General features: G+C 37.7%; 1 protein-coding gene across 3 annotated transcripts in view; it reads left to right on the plus strand.

The window, feature by feature from the left end:
- Nucleotides 1-241: 241 nt before the first annotated feature.
- Nucleotides 242-17,805, plus strand: part of EIF2D (eukaryotic translation initiation factor 2D) — a 32,477-nt gene continuing 14,913 nt past the window's right edge. For all 3 annotated transcript variants that reach the window (XM_083359262.1, XM_083359261.1, XM_083359263.1), the window contains exons 1-9: nt 242-397; nt 1,712-1,902; nt 3,322-3,405; nt 4,478-4,568; nt 6,282-6,389; nt 8,014-8,303; nt 9,795-9,912; nt 11,625-11,670; nt 13,091-13,194. In XM_083359262.1, the coding sequence (XP_083215388.1) occupies nt 342-397; nt 1,712-1,902; nt 3,322-3,405; nt 4,478-4,568; nt 6,282-6,389; nt 8,014-8,303; nt 9,795-9,912; nt 11,625-11,670; nt 13,091-13,194 (1,088 nt within the window). In that variant the 5' untranslated portion in view covers nt 242-341. The remainder of the gene's footprint in view (nt 398-1,711; nt 1,903-3,321; nt 3,406-4,477; nt 4,569-6,281; nt 6,390-8,013; nt 8,304-9,794; nt 9,913-11,624; nt 11,671-13,090; nt 13,195-17,805) is intronic.

A 17,805-nucleotide genomic window follows, 5' to 3' on the forward strand; every position in this document is an offset into this window, starting at 1 on the left:
CGAGTCTTATTCCTTTGACACGGCGTAGCGGAAAGCTAAGCAAATTGGACGCGCCGGAAGTGTAACCGATTCTACTGCGGTATCTTTGCTGCTGAGATCACCAGGGCAGGAAATAGTAGTCGTACCAGTTTTAGGAATAATCATGCAATTGCCCCCACGGACTCCTTTTGTTGCAGTACCGCACTATGGCTGCGCCCATGTAACGAAGAAAGATTTCTATGCAGATCTTTTCAGACAATCAATGGGTCCCACTTTCTAAAGCATTTCCCCTATTTCTGGGGAATCCACGACCGGCGAAATTCCAAATTCTCCCTGAATCGGAGTCTTGGGATTTTTTTAAAATGTTTGTCAAACCTTTCAGGGTGAAATCCAACACCGCTATCAAAGGGTCCGATAGGTAAGTTCAGGGCTTTTTTTTCTCATTGAACGCTCAGAACGGAGTTCCAGCACCTTTTTTGGATGGAACCTTGTAGGATAGGCAAGGCGGGTTGTATAACATGTGTGAGTTCCGGCACCTTTTTCTTTTACAAAAAAAAAGCACTGGGTAAGTTTGTTTTCTTTCATTTCAAGACGTTATATTCTTGGGAGTTGTAAATTGGGATATTTTTATGTTGAGCGTAAGGAGCAGTTTTAAATGGGATTAAAATACATAAATAAATAAAGGACGACGCGGTTTTATAATTCTACGGTGAATAAACGCCTGCTTCAGCATGAATGCAAACTTTGATAGTTTTCATTATAGACATCATGTTGCATGGAAAGATTGTTTGTCGACAAATAAAAGTGATCTGATTGTTACTCCAGCACTGCATGCAGTATGAACGGAAGGAATGTTGGGATAAGATTTTGTTTTGACAAAACAATAACAATCTTCTAAATATGTGTTATTAAATGAGATGTAATTATCTCATCTTGTCATCTTTAAACATTACAATGCTGAATACTTCATATTCTTTTAAAACTGGTATTTTTATCTTTTTATCTTACTAACTTTTCTATCATTGAAGCAGATTTCCATTCAAAGTAAATAATTCATTGATACTGTTGCCATTAAAAAAAATGACAATATTGATATAGGTAGTTCTTGACTTACAACCATTTGTTTAGTGATCATTCAAAAAAAGTGACTTGTGACCATTTTCTTTGCAGAATCCCCATGGACACATGATCAAAATTCAGGCGCTTGTCACTGGTTGCAGTGATGGTTGCAGTGTCCTGAGGTCATATGATCACTTTTTGTGACCTTCTGAAAAGCAAGGTCAATGGGGAAGCCAGATTGACTTAACAGCCCTATTACTAAATTAACAACAACAGTGATTCAATTAACAGCTTTGGCAAGAAAAGTTGTAAAATGGAGCAAAACAACTGTCTTGCATAGCAACAGACATTTTGGGCTCAATTGTGGTCATACGTTAAAGACAACCTATATAGAATATATAACTCTGATTTGAAATAAAAGCTTTAGGATAGCTTGCCAGTCTTAAAATGGCTTTTTTAATTATAGTATACTTAAGAAATGTGTATATTTTGTGTGATTGGCTTGGGTGGATTAAAAGACAAAATGAGGATATTAAGAAAACAAGTATTAATAATGTACTACTAAAAATATAACATCTCATAATCTTATTTATAGGTAATTGCAGGTTAATATGGAATTTCAGGGATGGCTATTTCTTTATATATAGTAACAAATTAAAATTAACAATTGCAGGAGGAAATTGCGAAATGATGTTGCAGCGGTTTATCCCATCCTGACTTCAGAACAACTTGCTGAAGTTGTGCCAATGAAAGAGGAATTGAATATTATTAAAATATATACTCATAAAGGAGAAACTGTCACAGTCTATGCCAATGGCAAAAATCCTATCCTTTTTGAAATGGAGAAAATGATATATCCAACAGGTACAGCAGACATTCCAGTGGGCAGGTGATGTTGAGACTTGGAATGTTTGAGTTTGGTTCTCTTTTTCTTTTTGAACACGTTACTTGATCATTCTGAACCTTTGTTTCCACCTCCAAGAACAGTGTGGCTCAATACTTCTTAGTTATGGCAGTGAAGTTTCAAAAAGTTTAATTGCAATCAGGCAGAATGCTTTTAATGATGCATATATTATTACTAAGGGATGCGGTGGCTCAGTGGGTTAGGACGCTGAGCTTGTCGATCGGAAGGTCGGCAGTTTGGCGGGTCGAATCCCGAGTGCCGCATAACAGAGTGAGCGCCTGTTACTCGTCCCAGCTTCTGCCAACCTAGCAGTTCGAAAGCACGTAAAAATGCAAGTAGAAAAATAGGGACCACTGCGGTGGGAAGGTAACAGCATTCCGTGCGCCTTTGGTGTCTAGTCATGCCGGCCACATGACCATGGAGACGTCCTCGGACAAGCGCTGGCTCTTCGGCTTTGAAACGGAGATGAGCACCGGCCCCTAGAGTCGGAAACGACTAGCATGCATGTGCGGGGGAACCTTTACCTTTACTTTATATTATTACTGAAACTTGGTTTGTTATAATTCTTCTCAAAATGAATATCCATGATGAGTGGAAAGAAGGAATTTATGCTGGTTCTAGGAGGATATGTTTAGGTTGATTAGGATTTTAGTTTTATATAAGAGTTGTGATGATAGCAGTAGATACGTACAGGTACTCCTTGCTGAATTGGTCATTTTAAAACCGTTCAAACCTATATCAGCCACAGAATTGGTGCTTTATCGCCAGTAACCAGCTGTCATAAATGCTATCATCATCTCTACACACACACAAACACACAATCATGTTGGATGGGATAGATGGGATTTGCTTAACAACTGCAGTGTTTGCCGTGGTGAAAAAGGGGGGTAAATAATTTCTGATTGTGTGAGTGCCTGAGCCTATGACTGCAATAACTTACAACCATAATTCCAGGATTAAGTACAGTCTTAAGTCTATACTTAATTTTATAGTTGTGCTCAACATTTTCTGAGTTAAAACCACTTCACATTTACTACTTTGATTATGGTGAAATAATCTATTTAACCTAAGTTTTAGGTACCACCATTTCTTCAAATGATTGTACAGATCTAGCTAATCAGTGTCAGGCTTCCTTTGCTATACTTAGAAGTTTTAAGTATTTTGTACTCAGTCCTGTGTATGAGATAAATAAAGCTAATGCTAATTAAGTGATTGCATTCTTGAGTTAGTTGAATGAAAAGTTGAAATGAGGAGAGTCGTTTGGATATGTCCTTTATTTTTCTAGTAATTTCTATTTTTTATTTTACATAATGCAAGATTGAGGAGAAATAAATATTAGCAAAATATTTAAAAACTATTTTATTTTCTCTTTGGGGCAGTGTACACACTGTGGTCTTATCCCCACCTTCTCCCTGCGTTTTCTACTTGGCCACCTGTGGTGCACAAATTAGTAGGAGGAGCAGGTAAGGAAATGGATTGAAATCTTCTGTTGTGCCATTTATCTGCCTTTTTGTGGAGTTTGCCTTCAATATTTGGCTTGTATATTGATCTGAACATGCTTATTTGAAAGTAGGAGTTTTTCACAAACATAATTAAATACATTTTCAAATATTCATACCTTTTTTACCATTAATTGACAGTTTGAGAAGAGCTTTGGGGAATTGCTCTTATTTAACCTTAACAAAGGAAAATAAAGGATAGTTAATTAACAGTCAGTCTGACTTGACTTTTTTTTTAACCTATGTACCTTGATGACTTTTGAATGCCCTCTCTAGAGATCACTTCTGGTCCCTAACTGTTAATCTTTACACACTAACTAAGCAACCCCTTTTTAATCCCTTAGCCATGGTCTTTTTGGTTTGCTTTCTCCTAATAAAAAAACTAGTACAAGTTCTTATATTTTACAGAGAGCCTTGATTTGTAACTGTAATAAATGCAGCAGCAGAAGTGTTGAATTTATACTGGTGGGATAACACAAAGACACGCTGGGCTTATACTTATAGTATCCCAAGCCATGCTAGTGTTTATGGGTGCAATATGAGACAACATGAAAAACACAACCAATGTTCCAGTCGTCATATCGTCATTTTAACAGTATGCAGACTTCTGGTCTGTGTGTTTTCAGAATGGGGAAAAATTTCTACTCCTAATCTAATCAATAATGGAACCTGTTGTGGTCTCTGCATCTGGCCCTGATTCTGGCCCTGATTCTGAAGTGCAGAAGAGAAATTAATTATTTGTCTCTATGGATACACAGGTCTGTCAGTCCATCTACTCAAACAAACACAGGTCTGTGTCCATGATGATTAACTATACATGTACACACACAAACACACAAGTAGGATTGGTTTTGGAATTTCTGGAATAATAGTTATAGTTAGCCAATTTGTTGTAGTGGATAAAATAATAATTTAGAAACTGTGAGACATTGAATTCTAAATATTTTGGTTCTTGATTGTGTAGTGCAGAAAATTGTGATAGGTTAACTTGAATATTTGTTCTCTTGAACATATTCATTGTGTTTCTTTACTACAGATTTAATGCTTCCAGGAGTTATCGTTCCCAAATGTGGTCTCCCCCAGGTAAATCGAGGTAGTCTCTGTGCTGTTACCTTGGTGGAAAACAGGTATGATTTCTATTAGATAATTAATGCTAAAGGGGTTAATGATTTGTTAATGAATTCTTATTTTTATATTCTGTAATGTTGGCCACTCGGTGGGACGCGGTGGCTCAGTGGGTTAGGACGCTGAGCTTGTCGATCAGAAGGTCGGCAGTTTGGCGGGTCGAATCCCGAGTGCCGCGTAACAGAGTGAGCGCCTGCTACTTGTCCCAGCTTCTGCCCACCTAGCAGTTCGAAAGCACGTAAAAATGCAAGTAGAAAAATAGGGACCACTACGGTGGGAAGGTAACAGCGTTCCGTGCGCCTTTGGCGTCTAGTCATGCCGGCCACATGACCACGGAGACGTCCTCGGACAAGCGCTGGCTCTTCGGCTTTGAAACGGAGATGAGCACCGGCCCCTAGAGTCGGAAACGACTAGCACGCATGTGCGGGGGAACCTTTACCTTTACTTTTTAATGTTGGCCACTGCCTTAGAAAAAGATAATTATATATCTCAGAAAAGTTCTACTGTGTTTTGGGGACATTTTAAAATTGTTGGCATTTCATTTTATTTCATGTTTTCTATCCTATTCTATTGGAAGTTGTATTATTGTGTTAAATTACATAAGATGCTTACCCAACAAAAAAATTATTGGTCCCTGTGGTATCAGATCAAACCAACATAAAATTTGTACCTGTTTTTAAATTTAAAAATTGTAGGTCTATAGCAGTGTTATAGAAATGTACATAGTTGTGAATAAATGAAACATCTTCACACTGAATTAAACCATGATGTGAAGTAGTTTACAGATAGAGGCTTTCTGCTTCTTGATATCTTTTTCACCAGACATTAAATCTCTGTGTATAAAGCAGATGTCTTTCAATGAATTATTACTCCTTCATGAAGGCAGAACATTACAGATTGCATATGCTTATAATTCTGCAGGTAGAAGTCTCTTGAGGGCATATTTGGGAGACAATTTGCTTGATATGTTGAAGAATTTCCTTTGTGAAGTTGCTTGTATGGGATGGGGAGAATAGTGTCAGCTTTTGGTGTCCAAGTCTAGCATGCTTCATTATTGCAATTTATGTGCAAAAAAAAATGCAAAGAAGAAAGATGACCCACGGGCTTTGTATTTTTTGTGTATTAGGTAGCATCAGAGATTGTTGATCTGCTTTTCCCATAGGGCAAAGTTGGAAGGTAGAAGCGCCTCTTTCTATCTTAAAACACTTCCTAGTTACAAAGCTGATTCTTGAACTTCTGTGTTGACTATAAAAATTAGACAATTCTTTATTTAAGGGGGGAAAGTCAGGGTTTTTGTTTTTTCTCATTTTAAGGCAATGCCTTTTACTATTTTTGTTTTTTTTATTACAAAAAGATCTTCCAGGTCTCAAGGGCAAATGTTAACAAGAGTAGCAAATCTACTTGAAAACTTGATAATGGACTGAACAAAATACAGGTGGATTAGAAACTGAAGAACAGAAATTGCATTTTTAATTTTTCCTTTAGCAATGTTATACCTTGTCTCTCTGTGTCATATCCCTTGAGCTTTGGTGTTTCTTCTAGGTTTTAACTTTGACTTTCAAGATAAAACATAAAACCCAATATCAATCAGTTAATCCATGGTTTGGGTATGATATGCAAATTAAGAGGAAATGGTCTTAAAGCTGTTTTAAATGGAGTAAGAGTTTGAGTAAGTGCCTTAAGCATGTTACATTCTTTTCCCTGTCTTTTTGCAGAGCCCCCGTGGCCATTGGAATAGCTATTATGACAACTGCTGAGATGGTGGCAGCTGGAATGAAAGGAAAAGGCTTCACAGTGCTGCACACTTACATGGATCACCTATGGTGAGGATACAGACAAATTTTGGAGAATGTTCCCAATCAGAAGTAAAGCTGTTAGTTTTGGCACAGTATTATTTCAAGACTTGGGCCAACTGATTTCTGGATTCTAACCTGACTATAGGTAGTCCTCGACGTATTACCATGATTGAGCGTATCATTTCCATTGTTAAGCGTGGCAATTGTTAAGTGCGTTGTGCCTCATTTTGTGATCTTTCCCCCTCTCCACAATTAAGTGAATCACTGCAGTTAAGTAAATCATGTGGTGATTGAGGAAATCTTGCTCCCCCTCATCGACTTTGCTTGTCAGAAGGCTGCTGGGAAGATTAAAGTGGGTGATCACATGACCCGGGACAGCGCAGCCATCATAAATACATGCCAGTTGCCAAGAACCCAAATTTTGCTTATGGGACCACGGGAGTGCTGCAATGGTCTTAAGTATGAAAAACGGTTATAAATCACTTTTTTCCATGCTGTGGTGACTTCAAATGGTCACTAAACGAATAGTTGAGTTGAGAACTAAAGGTAAAGGTAAAGGTTCCCCCGCACATGCGTACTAGTTGTTTCAAACTCTAGGGGCCGGTGCTCATCTCCGTTTCAAAGCCGAAGAGCCAGCTTTTGTCCGAGGACGTTTCCATGGTCATGTGGCCGGCATGACTAGACGCCAAAGGTGCATGGAACGCTGTTACGCTGAGTTGAGAACTACTGTACATTAAATTAGACTATATTAGATTCTATTAAATTGGAATAATCAACTTGTAAATCTGAGTTTACAGATTGAGGCTTTATTCATTCATGTTAGATCAGCATATATTTGCGCTTTTGAACAATAAGAGGTAAAGGTTTTGTGTATATCATCAATTTAGAGAATTGTGAGATCTCATAGTGTTTCTTCTCATGAGTAGCCTCTAATTTTGTTAGCGCTGCTATTAACAAACATAAAATTACAACAAAAAGCATGGCATTTGCCTCTAGTCTTATTTGAACCTCACTTCTAAATTGAACCTTAATATGTTTGGTGATGCCTACGCTTCTGTAACCCAGTGATATCAGTGTGGAGTTTGGGAGCAGCATTCCTCCTAAATTTTGTCTTACACTACTAAGAAACACATTTCCTTCCCTCTTTCATTAGGTCCCAGAATAAATTATATGTGCCACTATGAGGTATATGTACCGTAGGTTTGAATGGTTGCATTGACTTTATAGCATTGAGATGTTCACCTGAATTGCACTGCTCTCCCTGCAAATGGACTTTGAAAATGTATCTGTAACTTGCAGAGGCAAGGTTTCTGTGACTCCAGGCCACATTCAATTAATATTTAAAATGTGGATATTCTTTTGCTTGGTTATGCAGACAAAATCTTGAATTGGCTTTAGAAGTAACTTGGTCATTTGTACTGGCATGCATTAACCGGTAGATTTCTTAGTTTTCTAAATTATTTCAACTACCATATAAATGGGATCAGATGGTAACCGCAATTTTGATTTCTTTGGTATAGGTATTACATTTTAGGTAGACTTGTTTGCATGGACTTTTTTTGTTGTTGAAATGGGGATTTGGAGTCAGCCTGTCTACATCATTTGCAGTATGTTTTTATCACATTGTTTATTTTCTTTTTAAATTCTCAAGGGCCATTGGTGACAAATCAAGCCCGCCTACAATACCTCTCTTAGAAATAGAACCCTCAGAGATGATAGTTGAAGAAGAACAGAAGAAGGAAGAAGGGGAAACACCTGAAAGCAGCCTCTCTCTTGATCCATCCTTGCAGATGGACATTGAACATCTCACCTTAGAGGAAGATATTTCTCATACTGTCATGGATGAAAAAGAAGAACTCAGTCAAAACAATGCTGCTGAAAAGACTGAAGAGAATGAACCAACTATTTCTCAGGAGATGGAAGATGACAGAAGTCCACAAGGTACAACTCTAGAGATTTGCACAGAAATAGATTTAACTAGATGCAGATATAATATGATAGCATCTTGGTATAATATAGTATATTTATAGTTCTTTACACATTGCAAAGTGCAAACTGTCTTATTCTATCATATGCGACAGGTAATGTGTGCTCCTTTGTGTTTATGTATAGTACCGTATGTATTCACTGGAGTAACACAGAGATACTTATGGAAAGAGACATAGAGCATTAATCAAGATTCGTCACAGCTAAATTTTGGTAAAAAGAGCAGCAAAAATGCGTCTCATTTACATAGGGCTTCCATAATCTATAGATGCTATTTGTTTCATTTATTTGTTTGTTTATTTAGCAATCAGTTATACTCCTTTTTATTCAATACAGTTAATACAAGTTTAAAAATAATATAGGTGGATTATGAACGGTGTGATTTTGGGGGTGGGTTTATCCTCCTTTACTGTTCTGCAGTATTTCATTAGTAGACATAAAACATGTTTAAAAATGTTAACTATTTTCATTGAGCTGGATTGAATGGCTGTATATCGATTTAAATAACACCACCATTTTGTGGGATCCTTTAATTGAACTAATTGAGACCTACCTATAGGAACAGTAAAAAATGTAAATTAAAGTTGGTACTAAAATAAATAAAACCTTGGCAGAAGATATGTATCTTACTACTTTTAATTTATGAGAGATAGCTTGTTGATATATATATATATATATATATATATATATATATATATATATATATATATATATATATATATATATATATATATATATATATATATATATATATATATATATATATATATATATATTTGTTTTCTGAGGTTTTCGCGGGTGCCTGTATGTGGATCCTTGGTTTTTCGGGTTTTTCCCCGCGTAGAGCTAAAGGTGTGGGCGCCCACACCTTTAGCTCTACGCGGGGAAAAACCCGAAAAACCAAGGATCCACATATATATATATATATATATATATATATATATATATATATATATATATATATATATATATATATATATATATATATATATATAAGGTAAAGGTTCCCCCGCACATGCGTGCTAGTCGTTTCTGACTCTAGGGGCCGATGCTCATCTCCGTTTCAAAGCCGAAGAGCCAGCGCTTGTCCGAGGACGTCTCCGTGGTCATGTGGCCGGCATGACTAGACGCCAAAGGCGCACGGAACGCTGTTACCTTTCCACCGGAGTGGTCCCTATTTTTCTACTTGCATTTTTACATGCTTTCGAACTGCTAGGTTGGCAGAAGCTGGGACGAGTAACAGGCGCTCACTCTGTTACGCGGCACTCGGGATTCGACCCGCCAAACTGCCGACCTTCAGATCGACAAACTCAGCGTCCTAACCCACTGAGCCACCGTGTCCCTATACACACACACACACACACACACACATTTTTACTTAAAAAGTACATAAAATCTGTGCAGAGTTCATTGAGGAACAAATGTGCCTAATGTTACTTTCTACAGAGCAAATGGATGCCCTGCTTCATCAATGTTTCTTTCATGCCTTAAAATGTAAAGTGAAGAAGTCAGAGCTCCCCCTGCTGACCAGTACGTTTTTGCGTAACTACATATTTTCCTGCTGGTAAGTATTTATTATTTATCTTATTTATTCAATTTTTACACCACCCATCTCATTCTGGATAGTTTACACAGCTTAATATAGCAATCTAAACACACAGTTAAAAGCACAATTCAACATCAAAATTAAACAAGAGATAAAAGTTAAAATCATATCTAACAATATAGTAAGTATAATAAAAATTGACTTTGTACACTGAGTATTAAGTTTGCTGCAGAGGACTAGTTCTCAAAATGTGGTCTGCAGACCCCTGGGGTTCCTGAGACCCTTTCAGGGGATCCATGAAGTCAAATAAATATTTTAATATTTAACATATTGATAGATAAAACTACATAAATCAAAACTCTTTGGAATCCTCAATCATTTTTAAGAATGTAAAGGGCTCCCGAGACCATAATGTTTGAGAGCCATTGCTGTAGTAGAGGATTGTTTTCTGCTTGAATCTCCTAGATTCTACCCAAATTCACCATGCCTAATATGTCAATATAATTCATTCAGAACATGATTGATTAACCTGAAAAATATGTACTACATCCATAAATAACATTTGCATGTACAAAGTACGAGTTAGTACAATCACACAAGGCTGATATTTTTGAACCTGGCAGCGTAATATGGCAATGTACCAAAATTAGCTCTATATTTCAGCTCCCATAATTCATAAACTTAATTCAGTGACTGCAAAACCATTATAAAGTTATATAAATTAGCTTCCTACTCTGGTTTACTTAAAGATTTTGTTATCATTCCAGCTAATTGATTGGAAGACTATTAGTTAGAAATACTAATTGCAACAAAACTAAAAATCTTACCCTACCCTGATAGTTATGCAGCTTCTGACAGTGTTGTTTTTAGCTTCTAGATGCTTGCTTTTCAAATTTGGTACTTTTAAAATGTATGGACTACAACTCTCAGAATTCCCAGGCTAGCACACTGGTTAGGGAATTCAGGGAATTGAAATCCACATGCCTTCAAAGTGCAAAGTTTGAAAAACACCGATCTAGATTAACACTTTTTAAAAATCTATGTGGCTTGAAGTGAAATTGGCATATGGAGCCAAGAGTTAGTTCCTGTTTAGTCCAGTTCATTCTATTCCAATCAATTTTACTTCTCTAGATCCCCAACAGAGTTCATTTTTGTCCCACTATTTGAACTAGGAATACCACTGATTAAACTTGGAATTATATGTATGCAAAGCATACATTTCTATATTGAGTTCTGGTGATTCTCAGGTTCTTGTTATCTGCAACATGGTTTAGAACCATTAATTTTGAAAGTTGCAAAATACATAGCTAACCTTTGAGCATTCAGAGAATGAAAATTCTTGTGTTGGGGAATTTTGTCTGTATGTGGAAGCTTCCTTATATGTAAGAAGAATATTCTGAATTAAAACAGATCCTTTAACTGGACGTGAGCATGTAGGAGCTTCTTTATGCTGTATATAAGGATATTCAGGATTAGGCCAGGCTCTGCAAGAACAGTCTTTCTGTGCTGATTAATGGATTGAGGTTACCTTGGAATTTATGCTAGTTAAAGATATTTTTAAAGAAAAAGATATTGTTGCAAAGTATTTGTAGGTGGGAGTCAAAATCCTATGTGCATAAAAGACTCTGGACCACAGCAGTTGTAATCAATATATGAATTTAGTTAGCTTATTCTAGATGATGCAAATTTTGTTTGTTTGGTAATTATTTTTTTCTTTAATCTATTAATAGTCCAAAAGATCAACAACTGGATATAAAGAAATCTAGCTACAAAAAGGTGAATAGTTGTTTCTTTGCCTATTTATGGAAGTTTGCAGTAATAAATTAATTGATTTAATGTTTTAGGGATTTTTTTGGCTTGCCCGCTTCTCATATTTATGTTCTAAATTTTGCTGGGTGCCTCAGGGTTCTTCCCTCCCGCATCCTTTTTAATATCTATATCAAACAGATGGGAGAAGCCATTGGTTGGGTTCAGGGTGAGTTATTATCAAAATAATGATGACACCCAGCAACACATCTCTGTCATCAGCTGTCCAAATTAAACTTGTCAAGGTTCTTTCCCAGGCTCTGGAGGCTGTGAAGGTTTGAACATGAACCCACAAGTTGTAGCACAAGACTGAGTGGCTAGGGGTTTTGGCTCCCTTAGATGTGGAAGTTGCAGAGTTTCCATTTTAATTCTAGAGCAAGTGGCACTACTCCATTCAATTTGGAGGATCTCCTGTATTCTTGCTCACAGAGCAAGTTGCAGCTGTGGCCAGAGGACTTCCAAGTAGTAGAAGCTCTACATGGCACAAGACCTGGTAACCTGAGGGACTACCTTTTCCTAAGAACTTCTGCCTGTCCCTTTTGCACCCACAAGGAGGAATAACTCCAGGTTTCTATAGGACCTAGGAAGCATCCCTTTTTTGTGGTTGCCCCTGCTGTTTGGAATGCTCCCCCCCTCTGATATATGGGAGACCCCAACTCTTTTCATCTTTACAACTGCACATTGTATCTCTGGTAATTCATTCCATTCTGTGCACTATATGGTATGTGGATCAAGCAACAAACAAACAGATTTGTATTTTCCCATTGATATTTGCAAATGGTTTGAGTCATGGCAATATTTTTATTGTGGCTATATCTTACGTTTTCTCCTACAATGTTGCAAACAAAATTGGGCTAAGCAATTTGTCATTTTTTCCCCTTTTTCAAGACATAAGGTCTGGGATAATTCCGATTTAGGAAGGAGATTAACAATATTGTATATTATATATTTTTATTCATAATATTTCCAAAAATGTCTCTCTAATGTAAATTGCTTCCTCTGTATTATTTTATTTATTCAGATCACACTTTTTAGCAGGGATTTAAGAGTTACACATTCATATAATTTGAGGATATCTATTCAACTGATGTAGATTTTAGTATACTGCCAGGTGCTGGCTCATACAGCAGTATATATTACAGCCAGTCCAAAAAAAATAATGATGTTTTTTGTAGCCCAAAGAACTTCCTGATATTGTCAGTTTGTTTCTGAACAAACTACTATCAGCCTATGCTTGTATTACCTAGGGTCGCTCTTTTTTCATATGTATCCCAAGTCTGCAGTGAAGAATAGACATTCCTTAGACAATTTCCCCTCTTCTTTGGACTGTCTTATGGTTGATACTGCTATTTTGTCCCAATATTCAATTTTAACTATGTTTCGCTCTTAGTTCTCAAAGTTTTTGCAGTCAATGCAACAGGAGAAGATTCTTCAGGTGAAAGAGTTGAGTAAGGGTGTGGAAAGTATTGTGGACATAAATTGGAAACATGGAAGGTAAGACTTTGAATCATGTAACCGCAAACTTTTAAAAAAGGGCAAAAATTTAAATGAGCAATAGCTGTGCTTTTACTATTAAATAAATTAGCAATCCTATCTTTTTTTTCTTTTTATGGGGACTCTGATGCTTCTCTGAGCTTGGTTGTTTTCTTGCAGAAATGGTAAAAAAATATTTCAAATAGTGGTCATGTGACCATGGGACACTGAAACTAGTTATATAAATGTGAGCCAGTTGCCAAGCTCCTGAAATGCAGTCATATGACCCTGGGGGGAGCAGTCATAATTTTGAGGATGAGTAATGAGCCTAAGAATTAATGAGTCTAAGAATTATTTTGTTAATATATAAAATCATGGATAGTGTGCAATAGTTTATACATTTTACTAAATGTCCTATCTTGGGTATGTATACTGTATGTACTTACTGTACTGTATACATGCACAGTATGTATACTGAATTCTTCCAATCTATTGTCCACTATTTTCTTCTGATCTGTAACAAAGTTTGGTTAGAATATTTACCAGTGTTCTGTTCCAGCCTACAACCGGCCCTGTTTGAATGTCAGGGACAACCCCTTTTTATAATCAACAGGCTGGAAAAAACCCAACCAAATTTATTTCCAAAGTGTTCAAATAAAAGTGAAATGAAAAGTTCAAACAAGACTTAAACCAAAAGGTTAAACAAGAGTTAAACAAGAATAACAGACCAGGACTCTAGCAGAAGATCTTCAAACGGTTGCCTTCAGCAACCAGCACCTCCCACACCTTCCCCTTTTATCAGCAGTCCCAAGGCGTGGCTTCTCATTGCCTTCTCCCGAGTTGCCTCATTGCCTTCCTTTGTTCTGCTCTGCTAGATTGCCTCCTGCTCCTAGCGTCCCTGAACAGAGCCAGCTGTGGATCGTCTTCTTCCAATCCCTCGTGCTCACACGGTTGAGTCTGAACAAGATGGGAAGGGCCAGGCGGAGAGTCCTGCAGTGCATCAGAACCTCCCTCTGACACCAAAGGCTCTCCAAACCCCTCCTCCTCCTCTTCAGAATCATCCGACCCAGCTGCCGGAACCACAGGCTAACACTGAATCACAACAACCATTGGTTTTTCTGTTGCTTGCCATATTTCTGTAGATCAGGATCCCCAACCTTTCTGGTTTGGTGGCCTGGGGGTGGAGGCTATACGCGTGCACGAATGGGTCTGTGCGCACGAACAGGCCACGATTGCACACGTGATGCAAACAGGGCCTCGAGGGCCCATGCGATGCCATGATGCTAGCGTCAGTGGAGGGCGCGTGCGCTTGTAGTGATGCTAGCGCCCACATGATGCAGCATCACTAGTGCCGGTACAATGCCGCAACTAGCACAAGTGAGTGCGCTTGTGGCAATGCTAGTGCCCATGCAACGCCACGCACTAGCGCGAGTGGAGGGGTGCAAGCACACAGACACACGTACACTGGCCAGCCACTCATGCAGCCCAGTGGCCAACAGCCTATGGCCTGGTAGTGGGCTGCAGCTTACAGTTTGGGGACCCCTGTTGAAGATAAGTCTATCACCATTTGTAATCTTCCAATTTGATAGTGACTTGAGTGGTAATATAAATTTATCTTCTAATATAGAAGATCGTATAAATAAGGAATATCTTCTAAGGCAAAAAAATTGAAGTTGATATCTGACTGTACAGATTTTCAGTATATCTTTGGTATTCTAACACGTTTGTGGCTAGAATCTCCTGAATTCGGAGATCTTTTGGAAGACTTTCTTTGTTTTTCCATCTCTGTTTTTATCTTCAATGTCCTTATAGATATTGTTGTAATATTGCCTCTTGTCCCTTTTATAGTTGTCTGAAATTATTCAGTTCCTTCTTGATATTTTTGTCTTTCTTAGCTTTGGCTTCTCTTCCTGTCAATTTCCACCATTTATTCCGACACACAGATTTGCTTTCTGTTTTTTCTGTGTTTGTTAGTCTCTTTTCATGCTAACAGTTTCTCTGATTTCACTTCATAGTTTCTCTGGTTCCCTATCAGTAAGTTTCAGGACTTCAAAGTGATTCCTGATACTCTTCTAGAAAATGGTGGTAGTATGCTCAGGCTCACAGAAACTAGTTGGCTTTGTTCATCCACTGTAGATTGAGTTGAAACCTACAGATAAGCAGTTTGTCATCTGTTCCATAGTCAGCTCCTTTCTGTGTCTTTTAATTTATGACTAAGCTCTTTCACTACTAATATAGTCAATTTGATTTCTGTTTACCTGATCATATCCCTCTACAAGGACATCATTTTGATTCTTTAAATACTGTGCTAGCAGTGAAGAAACGATCGGATTGGCAGAAACTCTTAAGTTGTTCTCCTGCTTCATTTCTTTTTTCTAAGCTGTAGAACCCGACTCTTGTTTCTCTCCTTAGTGTTTCCAACTTTGGCATTCCAGTCCCCAAACACAAACAGCATAATCTGCTTGCAGGTTTTGGCAGTTTCGGATAGAAATTGACCATACAAGTAATCAACTTCCTGTTCTTTTGTATCAATGGTTGGAATACAAACTTGGGTCATAATCGTAATAAAGGATTGTTCACAAAGTCTAATTGCTATTTTGGGGTCATCGTCTGCATTGCACCAAAATACTGTCTTTAGTTATGAAAGCAACACAGTACCTTCTTTATTTTTCATTTCCTAAGTAGTAAACAGTATGAACTTCTAAGTGAAAGTGCCCAGTTCCAATCCATTTCAATTTTTGAATGCCTAAGATATCAATATGTAGTTGAGTCATTTTATCTTTCACAGTTTTGAACTATTCCACATTCATTTTTCTTATGTTCCATATTTCCATTGTACTTTTTCTGGCATTGACAGGTTTTCTTCCTCCTACACGTCTACAGCAACCAGGCACTCCAGAGGCTTTAATGTAGCCATGACATGGACATTGTTACTAGTCCAAAAGATCCTCAGCTCTTCCTCAGTAGGAGGCTGAATGCCATCATACCTGAAGGATCCATCATACAGCACTGTATTGCCAATGACTATCCATGCAGTTGTTATAGTTTGCCCCTGCCTTTCCCCCTGCAATATAACATAATGCCCTTTGCTAATTTGATCACATGCTTCCAGCATCTTTTGCTGCTACCTGGTGCTTTCTTGCTTGCTTTAGTTGGACTATTGGGAGGACCTTCATGTTTTTGTTAACTTTGCTGGAATGTATACTCCAGCACTCCCAGTACACTCCCAGCATTCTATTGCCATGATGAGGCAGCAAAGCAGAACTTGAGAAGGATTAAAAAGAGATCAGACTAATACTAAATGCTTTCTCAGGTATTTAGATCAACATGGTACAATTGTGTTTAAGATCATGAAATGTTGAGCCATAAATATATTAGTGGAGAGGGGTCAGCGATGCAGCAACAGCCAGACTCTCTAGAGGCACTTATATTTTCCCCACAACCAACATTTTTTAAAAAAAATTGCAGAACATTTTGAATAAAAAGGTGACAATTTTGAAAAAGGAGCATATGAGCCACTACATAACAATGCCTTAACAGAACTAGAAGTTTACCAACCCAAAGTTTATCAAACGTTTACCGTGTGATGTTTAGCAAGTGACGCTGCCACCATTCATTTTGCTGCATTAAAACAGGTCAGATTTTGGAAAACTCATTCTAGAGCATGCTTATTAAAATAAAAAAAATATTCAAGATCAAGCTTTGGAAATCTCAGTTATTTTACTAGTAAGATAATCTACGCAACAGTCCACCACTGCTGGTTATTACCATTACTATACATCTGTATTGCCATGCCATTGAGTCAGGTTTTTTGATGGCAGTCCATTTCTAAGTTGTTATGGGCTGCTTAAATTATTTCTGTATTACTTTTAAATTGATAATTTGGAAGTGGTGTAAAAACTATTGTGAATAGGTAACTGTAATGGAACTACGCATATCAAATATGTGCAAGATTTAAAACTTTATAAGCAATGATATTTAGTGGATATGGAAAGATAATATTTAACTTTCTTGCAGACTGTAAGTGATAACAGACAAAGATATTAGTGGCATCTGCTCAGCCATAAATTTTGTGTCAGCTGTAACCAGTGCTTTTTTTGTAAAAGAAAAAGGTGCCGGAACTCACACATGTCATACAACCCGCCTTGCCTACCCTACAAGGTAGGGTAGAGAAAAAGTTGCTGGAACTCCGTTCTGAGCGTTCTATGACAAAAAAAGCCCTGGCTGTAACACATTTGATACTAGATATACTGTACATTTTAACCTATTTCACTTACTGCCCCAGCTTCTGAATGGCAGTGGTTATCCCTGATGTAGATAGTGATAATGAAAAGGAGAGGGAAAATGTTTGATAGGATAGGCATGGTGTCTAGTCTTCTCTTCCTTTAGTATTAACATACACCCTCCACGTATGTCATCTCACTCCAGTTTCATGTAAAAAAGCTGGAACGTGGGCATGCTTACCTGTCATCTCTTCCTACTGCTGCCCATGCTCTCTTCGCAAATCTTCCTCCTACTTCTGCTAAAAGTGGCAGTGGATTAGTGTGGATAAAGATGCACTGCAGCCCCTCTTCACCTTTCTCCTCAGGGATCATCTCTGAAAGGGTTGGCTCCTTGATCCTGGGCTGTTTG

This window comes from Vipera ursinii (assembly GCF_947247035.1).
Source record: "Vipera ursinii genome assembly, chromosome: 3".
Classification (NCBI taxonomy): Eukaryota; Metazoa; Chordata; class Lepidosauria; order Squamata; family Viperidae; genus Vipera; species Vipera ursinii.